Here is a 19,192-nt window from a genome sequence, read left to right on the forward strand (position 1 = left end):
CATCAGGTAACTACCTGAAAATGATTTTAAAATGTTCCTTAGAAATTTAGTAACAAATATTGCCTTGTTCCCACTTCCAAAAGTTGCACGTTTTACAGAAAAGACGCTTTTACTACAATAAATATGTGTTACCATCTGTCCTATTTTCTCTGCTTTTCCGGTATCATGGGCCAATGAACGCAGACTTCTGCACGACGTAACAGTCAAGTTAGTCAGCTCTAGGTGGATCCCCAGTGGTCGGATGAATATCAGATGTACTCAACTGCTCGCTTTTGCGTTGAGTAGCCTTTCCATAGTTTTTTTCAGTTACCGGTAATATTAGTCCAGTTATTCTAAGGAGGTGTTGAAAAGTATAGGTAAGATATTAAACACTTGTATATCCTTGCCATAAATAGCAATTTTAGTTGAGCACTAGCTCATAAGACGTTGTTAAATAGGTACGGTGCGGTAACTCCTAGGAAGGCTAGACCTAGAATAATATGTCACAAACAACGATATTTTCTGGCTTGCATGAAATGTTTATGATTTATTTAATGACTCTTCTTGACTATTCAGCAGACTTATACTACTATATAGGCCACAGCATATTTGGAAATAGAAATGAATGGCTGTTTCTGTAATGCACGGTTGTGTGAAAGAGAAGAAATTAATCAATTTTACTAATGTCGGTTGGTCTAAATCTAAATTCATAGAGTCGACAAGAACCTGGGAAGCAATGATAAGTTATGCCGGAGTGGAAAGAAAGGTAGCATTGGAAATGATTGAGAGGTGAGAAATGAAGTTGTAGACAAACAGTTGATGTTTCAAAATATAGTCTATAGTCCATACTCATACTGTCATAGGACATTTCAGACTGTGATATATCAAAATTTAGTGTAGATATAGTCTAGTAATGGTATGCAAACACTGCTGGACTGTAGAACATGCAATGAGCATATATACGCTCATTTAGTACATCAGATAAAATGCATTATGTATTCAAGGTATTAGTTAGTATTTAGGGGTATTTTTAAAATCATGCTGCTCCAAATATTATTTTCTTCCTTATTTTAGATACTGTACTACAAAAGAAAACGGCAATGTTCCACCAATCCGACCTAACGCAGGCTCTGATCCCTGCTGCTATCAGTGCTATAAAATGGATTAAACAAGAAGTCTTGAAGCTTAAAGGTATATGAGAATCATAATAGTTGCAAACAGCTTAGATGGGCTATTCATATTGAAATACTTTAGCACTTTTCTGCAATTGGAACTGCCCATCAAATTCATGTTGGAGACTTCATTGAGATTTTCAATTCATTTTTTTCCCTCGACTATGAAGATCTTTCGAGGTTAACGAGGTATTAATAAATAAAGCTGAGGAATTTGAAGAGGATATGAAGAATGTAAATGATACCAGGGCACGTCTATTTAACACTGTCAAACATAAGGATTATACTCTCCACCCAGCAATGATTCACTGAAGAAGCATGTGGCCCTCAAATCAGTTCTTGAGTTGGCAAACTGCAACGAAAAATAGTCAAAATAATTTATGAAAGTGTGCCAAAATCAACTTAAATTGCACAGATTTTTGTTTTTGTATTGACTGCAGAAATCACAGTACACCTATAGAGGAAAAGTCGATTTTTGAGATAGTGGATTTCGAAAACAATTCAGAAGAAAGTGAATTAGATATTACAGTTGATTTAATAAGTATCATACATTTGTTTTGTTTTTCGGACATTTGTTAGTGTCGTAGTCCTGTTTCTAGAAATATTATTGCCTTTGTTCAAATACATAACCACATAAACTAAAAAAAGATTAATTGTAAATTGTAATATTTCTGTTCACTATGTTATGTACATATTGTACATTCATTTAATTTTCTTGACTTTTGCGGTAAATTTCTAAGTGAGAAATAACTGATTTATTTGTGTTTTCGTGCTCACGATGTTAATTTGTGACTTCATTGCTTAAAAATAAATACGTTTGATACTTGATAGCTTCTATAAAATGGATGTAGCTTTTTATGCTGTTCTTGTTGTAAACTGCTTGTGGTTATTACATAAAATTTATTCTCAAATGTGAATCAGCGTTGTTGGTGTCGCTGCTTTCGAGGTCACTCCCGACTCCTGTCACACAATTAAAGTATTTTTTGTTGTTGGTTACATGTATGCCATATTTTTCGTAATCTACCTAATAAATTATGATTGACTGAGGAAGTCCGATTTTGGTCAGGCAAAACATTACAGGAATACATTTGTGTTAGTGTGCTGTAGGGCTCTCGAATTGTATAGTTCTTATGTATGCGTTGTAAACTTATGGTTATTGAATTTCCGGGAACCTCTTATATTCAATTTCGCACCAGGATTGTGGAACAAGCTGTAATGCGTTCATTATGTTCGTTTTCACACAAAACTGAAGAATTTATTTAGTTACCAGATGTGCGCTACGAAACTCATTTTCTGGGCGTTTTCATGGTTTCGTCTCACGGCCCATATCCGTGGTAAGGATCTACAAGTGTTTAATAATTTACTTATACATTTTTCAACAACGTCTTAGCGTAACTTAACTAATAATAACTAAACAGGGCTATGGAAAGCCTGCCCAACTCAGCGCAAGGTCGAGCAGAAATAACTAATATTCATCCGCTCGCTAACAGCTGGTTTAATTCAATTGTTACGTCATGCAGAAGTCATTGTTCAGTGCCGAAAATGTAGAGAATATAGGACAGATCGTAGCACATATTTCTTGTAGTAAAAGCGTCTTTTCCGTAAAACGTGCAACTTTTGGAAGTGGGAACAAGGCAATATTTGTTACTAAATTTTTAAGGAACATTTTAAAATCATTTTCAGGTAGTTACCTGATGTGCGCTACGAAACTCACTTTCTAGGCGTTTTTCAGGGCCTCGGCTCGCGGCCTACTGGCGACGAAGTCTATGCTTATCAAAAATTCGAAGCCGTAATTTTTGCTTCACCATGAATGTGGCAATTTAGTGTATGTTGACATGCGACTATTTATTAATTTGCGGGACAACAGCTTACACGTAGGGCTGGGCATTTTCGAATACCTGATGATTTCAGAATCAAATCGAATATTTTTTTCGAATCGAATCTCGAATACTTATAAAAATTTTACCAAATTAGCAACTACAAAATTTCATGTGACTTTTTTTTATTGCAATGGGTCCTTCAGATACATGAAATCCCAAAAACACAAAATCTATCACTCAGTCATTTGCTAAGTTGTCACATATGATAAGAAACATGCTTCATCAATAAGTCAATGGGAAGGAAAAAGTCATATGTCAGAATTGCATTTTAAAAATACAAGAGCTTCCACATGTGATCCGGTGAGGCTTGATCTGAGCTCAGTGGCAGTGTTTCCAGCTGCAGAAAATAATCGCTCACTTGGGGTTGATGTTGCTGTTACACACATATATTTGCCAACAAGCTTGCTCAAGTTTGGATAATTAGCGTTTTGCTCTTTCCACCAAGTGAGGAGGTTTGAACATTCAGAAAGTACTTTGGAACTAAAAAATTTGTTCACTTCATTGGCAACCACTGGGACCTCAGTATCTGCACTGTCATCGGACTCTGATGATTCGAAGGCAAGGCTTATGATGGATGTCGATTGCTGAACTGAAGAAGATGAAGGTTCAGCTTTTTCAACAACTGTTTGTTCAAATAAGACTGTGAGTTCCAATTCGATTGCACTTTTGAGCTGGAAAAAATAAGCATGTCAAAAAAGAAAACAAACTTTAGCCAGATCAACTAGGAATCCTTATTAAGTATGGCCAAAACAAGCAACATTTGGATAAATTTGAAATTTTATGCATTCAATAAATGACAAGTTTTGAATACAGGAATATTTTAGATTAGTTTTCTTATGGAATTCTGCGATTTAGGAACCACAATTGACATCAAACAAGTCATTGTTCACTAATGTTTATTATACAGTGGGGAAAAAGTCAACTCTATATCTTTAGATATGGTCGATGCAGATATGTCATGAATTTTATCTAATCCTGTCAATGCATTTGAAACATGAAGATACACGAAAATTCAATTTGACCTCATTCCAACCAAAATAACATGCTATGTTGTTTGTCATGTAGGGCAATTTTGTTGGCAAGATAAAAATCTTATTCAGGAAGAAATAACAAGTTACCTGAAGTGACTCCACAGTACGAAGTCCCCGCAGTTTATATCTGGGATCCAGAGCCATTGCCTTCGAGCTGATATCATTGAGATCAATAGGAAATCGCTCCTCCATTTCGCCTTTTACTTTTTGTCTGAACTGCCGGATTACCAAAAGTTCATCATCTTTCTCGCGTGACAGATGTTTTTTCAATCCCTTGATGTATGGATTCTTTATCGATATCGAGACATATTTTTCGCCTCCTAAAAGATCAGTAGCCTCTGCAAAAGGTTCAAGTACTGGAATCAACTGCTTGAAAATCTCCCAGTCCCCAGGCTTGATTGTAAGAGCGGAGGCTTTGGTGGCATTTGTGATATTTTTATTTCCAAGTATAGCCAAAATTGGCCATTGCAATTCCTGCAACCTTACAAGCATGTTGTAAGTACTGTTCCACCTTGTGGATACATCCATTATGAGTCTTTTGGAGGTAAGCTTCATTTCCTCACACTTTTTCCCCAGTGCACTGGTCGCCAATTCACTTCTCTTAAAATGTTGCACTAGTCGTCGAGCTGCTGCAAGAGATTTTTCTATGCCGTTTATTCCCAATCCTTTGTTTAAACAAAGTTGGAGAGTGTGCGCTGCACAAGCAACACTAGCCCAACCAAATTTTTCATGAAAAATATCTTTGGCTGCCTTCATATTAGATCCATTATCGCTTACTGCTGCACAGACAGCGTGAGGACTAACACCAAAGTCATTGAGAACTTCTTCTACCCACTCACAAATATTTTTTGCAGTATGTCTATCATCCAAAGGTTTCACACTTAACACACATGAACACAGATTAAATTTGGCATCAACATAATGGGCTGTAATGCCCAAATATGCTTCCATTTTCACACTAGTCCAAGCATCGAAAATCAAGCTCATATGCTTAATGTTTTCAAGAACTCTCTTAAGCTCCATCTTTTTTTCACAATATTCTCCCTCTACACGTCGTGTTATGGTCCTCCTGGATGGCAGTGAATAATTTGGTGCAACATGTCCCATTAAGCGCTTGAAATGTGTTCCTTCTATATTGTGCTGAGCGGGCGCATATCCTTTACAATAAAATCCACAACTAGAGAAGTAATCTTTTCTTGCTGAGCAGGGAGGATGGGACGAATAAGTTCCAATTTGGACTGTTTACTGGAGGACTCGTCCAAATCACTTCGATTATCAGGGTTCAAACAAATAGTTACATGCCTTCTTTTAATATGGGCTAATAGATTACTAGTGGTAGCATGGTAACTAAGTTTGTCTCCGCATCTCTTGCACACGACGTACCGTACTGGCGTTCGTCATCGTCTTTGGCTGGGGGAGTAAAGTGGCGCCAAACGGGAGATTTCCTATTCATCATACCGTACTGTTGCCGAGTACCGGTATACAATATTCTAGAAACCCCTTTAAAAATACACAATAATTCTGCAAAAAAAGCACGCAAATTAGTCTTCTATACCTTCTCACTTGCAATGTCGGCAATCACAAAAACATACGCAAGTGTAAAACTGCCTGTCCTACAACTGCCTATCCTAACTGACGGCGCAACCGATCTTCCCGCATTCTGAACAAATTACGCGCCATAAAAGCGTGCGTGACAAAATCACGCCGGCGTAGCACGTGCGAGAGATAATATGAGAGAGAAGCTCGGCCGTTTGTCCTGCTCACAGCTGAGAGCAGAGAGAGGGCTTTGGAGAGGTGCAAGTCTGGACATGTTCAAACGCCGCCTACAGATGTGAGAGAAATAAAAAAAAAAAAACAGCGATCGAAATGTCCCGCCGAGAGATGGCTCCACAAAAAAAAAATCGTTAAATCGCCTCGACCATTGGTGGACAGAAAAAAAAAACAAGATGGCGGCGATTCGAAATTCCCGTCTGAACCGATTCGAATAATTTACTATTCGATTCGATTCGAAATGCCCAGCCCTACTTACACGTGGTGGAACACTATCTGTGTGAGGCTTCATTTCACTTGACGGGGTTTTCAAAACTTCACTTTCTTCAGCGGTCGGTATTGCGTTGAAAAAGTTCGAACAACCTCTTCTTGCTTCCACGTTTCGCTTCTGAGTTGCATCAATGACATTAAACAACATGATAGGCAACTCTGACGTCACTCCATAAGACTACAGGCAAAACATTGTATTTCATGATACGCTCCAATGCACATATTTCTCGTCGCCTTTCGCGTCCGTTTTCCGCTCGCTTTTGCTACTCGGCGTCGTTTTTACGTGTAGTACCTGCCTTTTTGCGCCTGTAACGAAACAAAATAATCTCTATATCTAAGAAGTTTTGCTTACTTGGAAAGCTGGAGTAACAGGCAAGCTGTAAAGAGCAATTCTGGACATCATAGACGTTTTTTTTATCAGAGAAGATTACAAACGCGATAGCGGAAAGATTTGTGTGGAACATTTTGCAGATAATGACAAAGTTCAAAGTTGGTAATTTTAATGTTTGCGCTTAATCATTGAAATTTCATTTAAAGAGGGTGTCATACAAAACTGTGCTGCGATACAATTCCATAACACAAAGTTTGCACCTATCGAACTTGCTTTTGTAGGTGAATTTATTAGACATATTACATATTCAGTTAATCGTAGGTAACATTGCTGGTACATAATGCATCGTAGACAGGTTTGTTTAAATTTAGGAATTTAGCTCATAGCCCACTAATTAATATTATCTTCTATGCAGGAGGTTGCAGGGCTGAATTCAACTTGCAGCCTTACCGATCACCTGACGATGCTCATTTAGTTTGGCTCGAGCAAGTCTTCTTGAAATGCTTGTGTGGATGGAAACTACCTATATTTTTTGCCTTCCTCCGATTTTAGACAAATTTACTCTGAGGGATTTCGCATATAATTCTCACTGATTGTTGGCTGTTTATAATTTCTATTGATTGTGAATTCTGATTATAACAATGAGTTGAAAATTTTTTTACCTAATTTACTGGCACCTTTTTCTTGTCAATACTCCAAGCTGAGGTAATAAACATGACAATACATTTATGTCATCTGGAAGCAAAATATGCACACTAATTAATAGTTTGGCACATTGAGATAATACATCATGACAGAAAATACAAGTTAAAGATATGTATGACCATCACATGGTAATTAAAATTAAAAAAAAATTAATAGGGGCTGTGGAGTATGGAAAGTTCAAGACGAAGAAAAGAACAAATGTTCATAGCTCATGACCTCTCAATTTTGCCTCCATTGCTTTGTGAAGGCCAATATATTTCGAGTGGCTGAATTGGTTTACCTTTACGATAGCAACGATTTTGTATTTAATATAGCGAGATTATTTCAATTTAATTGAAGTGATATAATTTCCCAAAGCAATGCTTGAATCGTCTAGAATAGATCAGTGGTGTCAAACTCATGGGTTTTCGAGAGCCGCATTGCATTTTGAAAATTGTAAAAAGAGCCGCAAACAGTTTTTGATAATGTATACTTAAAAGATATTTTTAAGATAGTTTTAGTTTGTGACATATATTGTGATGCAACTAAACAGTTATATTAAGTTTTATTATTTTCTTCAATTTCAAATGCAATTACATATTAATATTTGCATTCCACTATTATTGCAACATTTGCAAGTTACAGTATTTATTATAAAAAATCGTAAAATTCTATGTACAACCATCAAAATCATTTTTGAACAAGCTTTGAATAAGGAAAGAATAATACATACACTAAAAATAACTTAATCTAAATATATGAACCTAAAATTAACAAAAATACTACAGTATAAACTCAATGTTTTAATAATTACATTTGTCCTGGCGTTTGGCATCTTTTTTGTGTCACCAGCATACTAAGGCCAGTCTGAAATGATTTTATAGTACCAACTCTAACTAACGAGGCCACATGATCATGGGTTTATCTGGATCTTTACGAATGTTTAATTAATTCCAGTAATGCAGAAAAGTTACTTTTATCATTTCATGTATAGATCAGAAAAAAAACAAATGACAGATTTTTTCGACAAGACATTTCGCACTACATTGCGTGGCATAGGATTGCTTGAATTATTATTGATATTGATTTTTAGTAACTAAGTCGTTGTATAGGATTGCTTGAATTATTATTGATATTGATTTTTAGTAACTAAGTCGTTGTATAATTATATTAATATACAAACACATGGAAATTTTCTGTTCGAAGTTGGTCTTCGAATTTGTCATATTGACTGCTGAGCTTATTGTGTTTTTTGATTGTATTGACGGAAATATGACAAATTAAACAATGTGCTTCAGAATTTTGTGAAGAGCGGAAATGTTACAACTCCCATTTTCTTCGAAAATGCCACCTTCTTCATGTACTTTGCGTTTAATTTAATTACTCAAGTGTTTTATTCAAGTATTCTTTTGCTAGCTTGATGTGTATTCTTAATTGGGTCAAAATGTGGACAAAAAAATTAATATTCCTAAACTACTTTCAGTAAATTGTTTTCTGTGTGAATAATCAATTTCACTTTAGAAGGTTTGAAAAATCTATTACATTTAGATAAAAAAAAAAAACTTCAAAAATACTATTACAATTATTGTTAAGCGTTCGAGGGCCGCACTGGAAGTTCTCTGGGGCCGCGAGTTTGAGATCCCTGGTCTAGATTGAAGTTGTTCAAAAAATATATGATAGTATTTTATCATGAATGATGATTATACCCCTTCCGGAATTTCTTCTATAGTACTACCAAAAGTTGATGAACCAAATATAACACAGGTGCAGTGAGGTACCCGTAATCCTCATTTCCAAAGCTGTTTTAAGTATGTCTGGCGTGTTTTGTGCCTTTTTACAAATAAGACCGCTTATGCAATCTTACACTTTGGAATTTTTAGTTATTTTCCTCAAGCCCTGCAGGATGTGGGGGCCATACACAACTCTACCGGAGGGTCAAATGTCTTTGCATGCCTCCATAGGTTGTTTTCCTATTGCAATTTTCTATTTTCAATTGCATTATATTTCTTGGAATCACACTGTCACTGATATGTCGCCAGACTTCGGATATCTCCCCGTCTGCTATAGTTGTCCTGTGAATAAATAATAGGAAATTGAGATTAGACGAATAGTTGAAAGTTTTGCTTTATGTCGGCTCAATTTCTTGATTGATATACTTACTATTTCTGCTATTGCCTCTTGTGCTGCAAGAGTCTCACAATGCTTAGACAGGTTTGTCCACAACTTTCACATCTGAAGAAAGAGAGGAGATTTATTAATTTTCGTTAAGAATAAATAAAGCAGTCTATATGATTCAGAATGGAAAAGCTAATAAATCCAATATCTCATGTTTTATTTAAAAAATATTTTACTGAATTTGGTATATAAACCAACTAATAAAAGGGTTTAGTCAGAAAATTACAAGCATTCGTGGCTCCAAATACTTGAGAAATCAGACTATACAATATAGACCGGTATGAGTGAAATGTTAGGTGAACTTGTTAACACTTTGATTCAATACGCAAATAAAAGTGAATGCGTAATAGTATGTTACAATGAGCAGCAATCAACAATGAGTATATATCCTCACTGATTAAAAAAAATCTAACTGGAGGTGCATGAACTATTTGAAACCATAAGGGGTAAGTAAATATGTAATTTCGGCAAATGGGCAACTACGTGCCGTACTGAATTAATAACTTCGTAGTATTTGACAAAGGCTGGCTTTCCCACATGTACTTAACAGTGCGATGCCCGGGTGTGATATACAACAATAGTATTCACCTTACCTTTTACCGATTTCTTTTTACCCCAACTTTCCAAAATATCATTAAAATCGACAACAACTGTCAAAGCAGGCACGAACACCATTCGTGCTACGCCTTGAAAGCAGCACACATCCGCTCGTTTTCGTCTCGTCAAGTATGTGCATTGGAGCGTGCTATCGAATACGATCTTCGGACAAAAATGCCGGAGTTGCGCATCATGTTGTTTAATGTCATTGGTTGCATCTAGTGCGTCAATGTGCTTATTATGATTTAAATGTCGTTTTAAATAGTCAACTTCTCATTCCCTCCCAGGATTGGCTTTTTCCAAATCACTATCAGGTGCCACTTCCCGACAAACTTTGTGGATTATCACATTCCTTGACGTGGAATAGCAACAAATTTTGCAAAGTTTAACAGTTGTTTTAGCTTATGCATACCGGTATCAAGATTGCAAATTAGTGTCGAACATTTCACTGTTGTATTTAGCCATTCCACCTTAAAATTAATTTTCTTATTTTTAGCTTTACTTCCTTGAATGGACTTTTCACTCACACGTCAGATGAAAAGAAAACCAGTATATTATTGGTTTTGGTTAATAATTAATATGCTGAATATGAAAACGCTTGAAACCTTTTTTTTAGGAATATCTGGTGAAACAGACTTACAACATCGCTATATAACATGAGTATCATTCAGTTTAAGCTCATTGCCACGTGTGTACCAATCTAGAGATTTAAGAGCCGACAGTGCTGGCACTCGCCTAAACTCAGCCCTTCTTCAAATTCCAACTAGTTTAGCCTAACCATACGGCTACGAGCAACCAACAAATTTCCTGTAACAAACAATGGGCACCAGCTTTGCAACATTTGATACCTATTCAAAATATAAATTATCCCATATCTTCATCTGTTTGATTACACTACGGACAATAACAAGATTTTGCCGGGTCGACAACACGAAGTTCAGAGCGCGCGATGAAAATTTAAAAAACCGACCAACTCTGGCATACAGAAATCAAGGTATTCGTGACAGACACGTGTGTGACATCACAATGACTAGTGTTAACCAGAAATCCAGAATACGCGTGAAACATAAAACGAGCATTCTATTTGAGCGTTAATATAAATGACATATAAAATATGAGCCACGATTTAAAAACGAAATATTGTAACTGCGCGAGAATGAAATTTTACTGCGCAAATGTTCTGGTGTTACTGCGCAATTGCGCGGTTGCGCAGCTTAGAGGGAACCTTGGATGTGATGTGAGGAAAGTTGTTGACCTTTGTTTTTATCCTTTAGGCTTACATGTGTACAAGCTTTAAAGGCATAAAGTACACATTAACAATCATAAAATTAAGAATTTTTTCGTGTGAGCATATTTTCGTCTAGGTGCGCGTGAGTTTTTTTACTAATAATTTGGCGCAGTAGAAACAAAAAGTTTGATATACACTAATATACGGTAAACCTGACAAAACAGTGAAACGGACCCCGATGATCTACGGATCGTTAAGATCTAAATGAATGTGCTGAATATTATTTTCACTTTAGGGCCAGGCTCTAAATGTCTTGTCACAATCGCATTCTTACCTTCCGCCGAATCGTAATATGTATGTATTATGAATTCCACTTTCGTCTATGCTTGATTTAACTCATTGAACCACAATACACAACTATTATATCTCAGAACAGTGGCATTAGTATAGCAAAGTTGGAACAGTGTTCCGAGAAAGGCGCATGCGGGACACATATCTTTTAGACATCGTCCTTCGGCAAATTTAACTACTTTATATCGTATACATTTAAAGGTGGTCTCTGTGTCATATTAGACTTGATATACGGTGACCTGACCGTCACCCTAATGGTGTAATGCCTAATAATATGCTAGCCTACTCAAGGATTTTATTTTCGTTGATATTATTACGATGCCATATATATGATTTGAAAATTTTCCACCTTAGTGCATTATTATGTTACAGATCAACACATCACATTAATATACATAAATCTTTTTAACAATATAGAAAATACCAACAATAAATATAAAACATTATAAAAAGATGAGAATATTATTGTCATGCTTTGTGCATTATTTATATTGAAGATTAGTTGTCAACAAACGTTTTCGGGTTATATTTTGTTGTCTTCACGTTCCACTAACCTAATCATAATTCAATCTAAGCGAAGTTTTCAAACAGATATCAACACTAGAAGTAATTTTTTGAAAGCTGTGCTATTTTTAAAATCAACCTTCCAACACCATTATATGCATTTTTACTGAAAAAAAGTCCACGGAATTGAAAACAATCTTATGATCCATTTGAGGAAACATGATACGATACGGATCATATGAATTTCCTCTCCCAAACCTACCGCATATAAAGATCCACCCCCAGTAGAGGTCAAATCAAGATCAAAACCTAAGCTAATGCAAAGGCGAAGCGGTGCCGACCTCGCCCAAGCTAAGGCCGTGGGGGAAATTTCCTTGTGCCCATACGGCATGAGCGTGGGTTAGGTCGGAACAGCTTCGCTTGTGCGCTTGGGTTAGGATTTCAATATGAGCGCGTCTGGAGAGGGTCTTCAATTGAATACTCGGCGGGGGAAGGATCTTCATATGATCCTATAAGACTATCCTCGAAATTTTTCAGCATCTTGGGTGGCTAGTTTAGGGTTTCTGCAGCGTCGAAAAGCCTTATATATATATATTTTACCAAAAGAGTACCAAACATTTTAAAACTTTTTTCTGGGTATTTTGTACTAGCATGGGATTTCCAGAGGACATAAAATATATGATTAAGTTTCCACACGTCTTTCTGCAAGTAATATTATCTTTATATCAGATAGTCTGCTTGCAGTTCCTCCAACGTGTCATTGGATTGTACAGACTGAACTCTTCGTTAGAGCTGGAGGCAAGTTTGTTCGTTTTCTTTGTTGAATTCGTTCCATCACCTATAAGATAATTTAGTAGTGATGAATCTTTGGTTCAAAGCATGATTGACGTAGCCTACCGTAAATTACTCAAGTGAAAGTGCTGGTGATCCAATAATGCTCAGAGCTAATTCTGAGTTAATGATAAATTGATACTTTTTGCGGAAAACCATTGATTTTGAATTGGCACTATTTTATATCGCGTTACTTCTTGAAGAAAACAGTTGGGCTTCATTTTAAAACGCGAATAAGGGTCTTTGACACTAAGCTAGTATAAGTAAACTGTGAAAAGAGCTTGGGAAAATTGTTTAAAACGTGTAAGTTACCGCCATGTATTCCATCAAATCAATTCCTCCCGAAACATCTTTATCAAATTCCTTCATTATTTCACGAACTTCTTTCTTTGTTGTCATATAGTGGCCCTGCTTTTCAATGAGTTTTTCTAATTCATCCTCATCAATAGTCTGTAATATAAATTAAAAAAAATTAACATTCCGATTCCATTTAGGCGGGCCTACCTACCCTTTATGGAAGATATTTATTATTATTTCTAAATAAACATTAAAATACAATTTTCGACGATATCTGTAGTACACAACTTACACATGCGTCCGTCACGAAGGCATTTTGTAACACATGTCAGGGCAAAAGATTAGCTCTTTGTGATAAATAGACAATGTCTGTGCACGTAATTCTGTAGGAAAATCCTAAAAACAAGTGACTGATTTATTTGAATCGTATTGATCGTAGATGAATTCGATAATATATTTTTTTCAGGATAAGCAAATGATTAGGGTGATCTGTGAAATGAAATCACGGCTACATTTGTGACATTTGTCATCCTATAAGTATTGTTTGTTTAACTATAAATAAAAGGCATATATACAAATATATTTACATCGTTGGAGTCAAATTACATTTTAATTATTTTGAAGCGTGGGAACAAACATACTGGCCAGCATATCACAATTTAAAACAATGGACATTTGGACGCACGTATGTGAATAATAAACAGCAAAGCCTGGGCAGAAAGCGAGCTTTCTATTTTGCCAAAATATTCCTCAAATCTGAGTAAAATAGCGAAAACATATATTGACATGCGTCATTAGTAAGAAACTACAACGCACAATATTTGTGATGTCCTATGATTATTTACAGACGTGGCACGTATTGTAGAATACTATTGGCATGTGACGACAAATATGAGTCACTGAGGAATGCCTTTGTATTATCCCTTCCGATTGTGACTCTTCGGTAATGTTCCAATAGTTGTCTCGATATTTATTACCGGGAAATCGCAACTTGTGACACCAACAACTCCATTTTTCCACATCATGATTTGATCATTTTGTGAAATTTAATCAAATTTCTGTCACTATCAGAAATATTTTTAACCTCACATGAAATTTATTTCATTTTATCTTTATTTCATCTGTTTAAGATCTCGCAAATAATTTAAACAAACTTAAAATCAATCGTGAAACATACCAAAAGCTTTGGTTTGTTCTCACGACTCCAATCTCAGAATTAATCTCAAGGAGTTGTTTAAATTAAAGCATAGATTCTCATAGTGATCCGTGCGGAGTCCCAGGAGGGCGGCTCCGCCAGCTATTCTTTCACATATTAAAATACTGACTTGGCTAATTTTGTAACAGTCCAAATAAGATATAACGGCATTAACAAAATTTGACAACGATAGAGTCGAATTGTGGCAACAAGGCGGTAATTCAAATATCATTATCTATAATCTATATGTTTCAATAGATAATACTTTAATTACAGCGTTGTTGCCACATTTCGACACAGAAGAGATACAAAAGTTTGATACTGTATTGTATTGATAGTAAGAGCACAATATTGGGTTTCGTTGCCACGTACTGCACTGACCCAAGTCATGTGTTGTCTTGCGCAATGTTTCTTAAACGGACGTGGTATTGTATACTGTGTTTATTTATGTTTAAACCGGTCATTTGAGGTTGATATTTTGCTTTGGTAGATTGTGGCATCACTTTTATATTCTCAAAAGTCAAAGTGTTAGAGTGAGTATAAGTCACATACAATATGGGCATAGCATACTTCTTCAATATGAGAAATTGGTACCATATATTTATCTCATCATTCATACATATTTCGCCTAGCTGTTTCTAAACAAATTGTCGTATATAATATTTTCCACTATTTGTGAATGTATAATTTTAATCACGTTTTCCTATATATAAATATTTCTTTGTCCAAGAACTGTATAAATTATTCCCAACTTCTTACCCCGTCGTGATTTATATCAGCCTCCATGAAAACACTTTCGGCCTTCATCATCATTGCCACACTCAGTTCGGGAAATTTTTTTGCGATTTCCTAAAAAAATTATCATCAGGTATATAAGACAAACAATATTATATACTAAATCTTTAATACTAATTGTTTTTTGATAGATAAGAATCACTATAATAAACTTATATTACATTATATATACATTATTTTAAAAGATTTTTAAATTTTATCCACTGTATAAGTTCCTTATAGATTCATTTTAATGTCCTGTAAAACCGAAAAAGCTCATGTAAAACAGCGAGACTGGTATATATAAATGAACAAAAAAGTATTTTTTACATATAATATAAATGTTTTGCTCTCTTTATTTTATTAAACCCTACATTCTTACCTGATATCTATCCAATGTTTTTAATGCAAGAATTGCATTTCCTTTAGTATCGGCTGGTGGCTCCGGAGTTGCACTTGAGGAAGCGGGGCTGTCTGTTCTTTTTACGTTTGCAATGTTCGATTTCTTTTTGCCAGGTTTAGTTCTTGTTACTTTCTTAGCCGTTGATGGCCTTACCACACCAGTTCTATTTAACGCCGGTGAGCGACCACCGACATTAGAATTTCTGTTTGCCTGCAAGAATTAGGAAACAAATTATTCCTACAATGTAAATGAAAAATACATTCAGGCAAAATGTGAACAATCTTTTCTTCAATACCAAAATCAAATACAATTTGAATTTGTAAACTTTTACACTCTCCACCCCCAGTACTATTTTTTTGGAATAATAATAAACTAATTAAAAATTTAAGAGAGGACAATTAACAAGGGCGCAATGCTCATAAGACCACGAATGCCCCGCATCGGTACCGGTAAGGCTTTATCTGAGCACCAACTTCGCTGAAAAGATCGGCCGACGAGCTTAGCGGAATAACGTGTTTACATGCGCCATAAAAAGTCTTCCATTGAATTAGAATAAAACAAGAAAATTTTACGTGAAAAATCGGGTCCCATAGCAAATTACAAAATATATAAAAATAATAGTCTTCCAGAGACTTGATCCATCTTCGAGTACTGAAAATTTGAATTCGACTGGGTTATTAGTTGCGGGACACCAACAATTTAGCAAAACGATCAATAGGTTCATTTCGTGTTCAATTATTCCTATAGATGGTTGCTATTTTCTTACCAGGGGTGGAATTCTGGCAGCATTTTTCTTCAAACTTGAAACTTCTTTTTCTAATTGTGCAATTTTGGTTGACAAATCGTATACTTTTGCTTTATATTCTTGAATGGATTTTTCCTTCGAATCTAACTGCTCTTGGAGATCTCGTTTTTCCTGAATAATAGAAATTTTTAAACTTTACATTTACACATTGTTTTCTTTTTATTCATATTGAGTAACATAATTTGTAATAAAAGATTTAATACATGAATCAATGAATATTAGTAAATAGTTTTTTTTTCACCTATAAAATTTAGTATCATAGTATATATAAAGCTATATAAATTGGCATATATTGATTTAATTTTTCTTTTGGTCCAGCGATTAATAAATAAATCACATCATCACACACTATAATGATTTGAATGATCATTTTTCATCATATAAGGTTGCTGTACTATTGTATTTCGTAATATTTGAATATTAGGTTCCTATCATTTATACACTTTTCTTGATGCCTTTATAAAACACTAGTACTTGTATTGCATTTGACTTCATGAAAACATCATAAATTAATTTACTTGTATATACTTTAGCAGAACTTTTTTTTGCTTTTCTTCTGATAAATTCGAATCAGCTGAATCAGTAAATATATCTTCTTCATCCAATTCTTCTTCTGGTGTCAACGGTGTTTCTTCTGCTGTAGATTCCTCCATGATAAGCATAAACGATCGGTGAATAAAAAACTTGAATCAATCGATGAACGTTTAAAAACAATGCTTGCTACAGGCTATTTATCAGTTTCTAAGAATAAGATACTAAACATTCAAGTGCATGTAACAACTTTCGTTGCCTAATATGTCACAGAGGGTGCAATAACAGAAGCCCTTCAGCTTAGATGAGTAGGCCTGCATGAATTCTAGGTTATTATATAATGTAGCCTTGCTTGCTGCGAAAATATCAAATCTAGAGTTCAGAGGTGGTAGTATCTCGTACGTTAACCCGTATAAACAGAGCAATATGCTTATTCAAACTTTTAAATATCTTATCCTGTAAACATGTGATTCCTTGCACACGTGGATATAACGGTTAGCACCCAGCGCCAAAACATTATATCTTAATTCTAGATCGTGAAGAGAATTTCAAACGATATTACATTGATTACATGTTACATAAGAATTGCAATCCAATCAATAGCTTTCATCTTAGTTTGTCAACACATGTCATCTGCAGTTTATTTTCTAAAATTTTTACCACCCAGAATGATTCCCGCTTATGTACATTACTGAAAGATGTTTCAGTATTTTGTATCTCATAGTCTAAGGACTAACTGAACAATAATGAATTTTCTAGCTGCGTGCGCATATTGCCCAAAAAACATGATTTAAAACTCAATAATGCCGCCATTAGATTAATCTAACGTATCTTTCATCTGTCTGACTTTTCACGCCCATGCCAATGATGGGAAGAGACAGTTTCTGGCCGTCGTCTGCATAGTAATCCAAAGCAAAGGTTGCCGTCTGTTCTGAGAAAAATAGTTTTGGACACCCTGCTGAGTTATATACAAACAGTTGTACATAGTAAAACACCTATTGTTGCTTTCATTAACGCTTGGAATCGGGTGTCCAGTTTCAATAGTTCTTATTCCAAAGCGCCGTATTGTCGAAAACATGTTGTCTCTAAAATTTAAGGTATTGTCTGAAACCAGTTGCTTGTTTGGAGACACAAGGTTCAGACAAATAAATAGCTTTTGAACAATCATGTTATCACTGGAGGTGTTTGGCAAGCTACCAAAAGCTGTTTATGGAGGTAACATGCCTTGTTGGCGGTGTTACTTCACTCAAAATGCGAGAAATGTAGATGCATGCTTCTTAACGAAATAGTCCCAAGTCAAATTAAGTTGTTTATTTAAAAAATGACCAACTCATTATGTTACTTTATGTTTATCGAGGTTGATTCTACAATCATAGCTGCTTTAACTTTATTGAACACTTAGAACACTGCAAGCCGGTTTTCCGAATTTCTATGCGCGTCTTATAATGCTCTAACCCTTTATTTCGGAAACCAAGAATAACTTGGAGACGTGGTATACATTACATGAAAACAAATGATCGGAAATATTATTACTGTTAATTTTGATTTATAATCTTACGATTGTGAAATAGATGTGCGTATGAACTACAATGTGAATCCAGCTATTATAGATGCAAAATAGCTCGATCTGATACCGAAAAATCCGATCAAATTCGACATTATGTTTAAAATTCTGTACTTTATTTCTAATGACACCACCACAATTCAAATTTCGCGAAAAGCCATTCAAATATGCTCGCCTGCATATCTGCGTCAACCTGACGTTACCAATAACGCAAAGTAAGATCTGCACTGGCCTTTCAAAGTAACTGAAAAAATTACACCCAATAAGCTTGTGGCAACAAGTCCCTGCGAGAGTTCGCATCTCGTGGGGGAAAATTATGTGCGAGTGGCTTGCTGAACTCCTCGCCGTGATTTACCTTCACGTAACCTCTGGTCATTTACGGCATCCTTTACTTTCAATTCCCCGTATATAAACAAGTTCGTACTCTTCACTTAAGTCAAAACGTCAACTGAATGTCTCAATGCAGAAGAGTCAAATGTCGTGAGTCGTGACTGTATAACGAATTACTAGAATTACAGACACAAATAATTCTCCGCGGCTGATAAATATATAACAATAAAAATATGATACCTCAAGTATGGAAACATTTATCGGGAAAAATGAAAATAATTTGAGAAATCAAAATCATCCAAATACGAGACCCAGTCTCCATAACGATCATGTGACTTTTTGAAACGACTCGACCGACGTATCTTTTCATTTCTTGATTAGAGAAGACGTTTCATCTGCTACCCTAACCAAGTCACTAGAAGAGCGTCATCGTTTTTCGAATCGGAACTTTCAAACTAGAAAGAAGCATTGAGAGGAGGTGATTCCGAAA

The 19,192-nt window shown here is 35.4% G+C and overlaps 2 protein-coding genes and 2 long non-coding RNA genes across 5 annotated transcripts; 2 read left to right on the forward strand and 2 right to left on the reverse strand.

Moving 5' to 3' along the window:
- The first annotated feature begins 529 nt into the window (after positions 1–529).
- On the forward strand, positions 530–2,201 carry LOC144424626 (uncharacterized). Of its 2 annotated transcripts, XR_013476849.1 has the most exons (3): positions 530–768; positions 1,054–1,170; positions 1,592–2,201. It is a non-coding gene; the product is annotated as an uncharacterized LOC144424626 (long non-coding RNA). The 2 variants fall into 2 exon arrangements; XR_013476848.1 differs by having other exon boundaries at positions 531–768; positions 1,054–2,201.
- Positions 2,202–3,032: 831 nt separating this feature from the next.
- Positions 3,033–5,085, reverse strand: LOC144424469 (E3 SUMO-protein ligase ZBED1-like). The gene is made up of 2 exons (XM_078113809.1): positions 4,150–5,085; positions 3,033–3,702 (listed from the first exon to the last, which is right to left on the reverse strand). Exons 1-2 carry the CDS (start codon positions 5,083–5,085, stop codon positions 3,280–3,282), a joined length of 1,359 nt encoding a protein of 452 aa, XP_077969935.1. The 3' UTR covers positions 3,033–3,279.
- Positions 5,086–6,236: 1,151 nt separating this feature from the next.
- Positions 6,237–7,162, forward strand: LOC144424510 (uncharacterized). The gene is made up of 2 exons (XR_013476740.1): positions 6,237–6,591; positions 6,849–7,162. It is a non-coding gene; the product is annotated as an uncharacterized LOC144424510 (long non-coding RNA).
- Positions 7,163–11,776: 4,614 nt separating this feature from the next.
- On the reverse strand, positions 11,777–17,078 carry LOC120331755 (uncharacterized). The gene is made up of 6 exons (XM_039398896.2): positions 16,796–17,078; positions 16,239–16,388; positions 15,452–15,682; positions 15,055–15,144; positions 13,116–13,253; positions 11,777–12,810 (listed from the first exon to the last, which is right to left on the reverse strand). Exons 1-6 carry the CDS (start codon positions 16,937–16,939, stop codon positions 12,730–12,732), a joined length of 834 nt encoding a protein of 277 aa, XP_039254830.2. The 5' UTR covers positions 16,940–17,078; the 3' UTR covers positions 11,777–12,729.
- Between the last annotated feature and the right edge of the window lie 2,114 nt (positions 17,079–19,192).

The sequence above is a fragment of the Styela clava genome, chromosome 6 (genome assembly GCF_964204865.1).
Source record: "Styela clava chromosome 6, kaStyClav1.hap1.2, whole genome shotgun sequence".
Taxonomy (NCBI): domain Eukaryota; kingdom Metazoa; phylum Chordata; class Ascidiacea; order Stolidobranchia; family Styelidae; genus Styela; species Styela clava.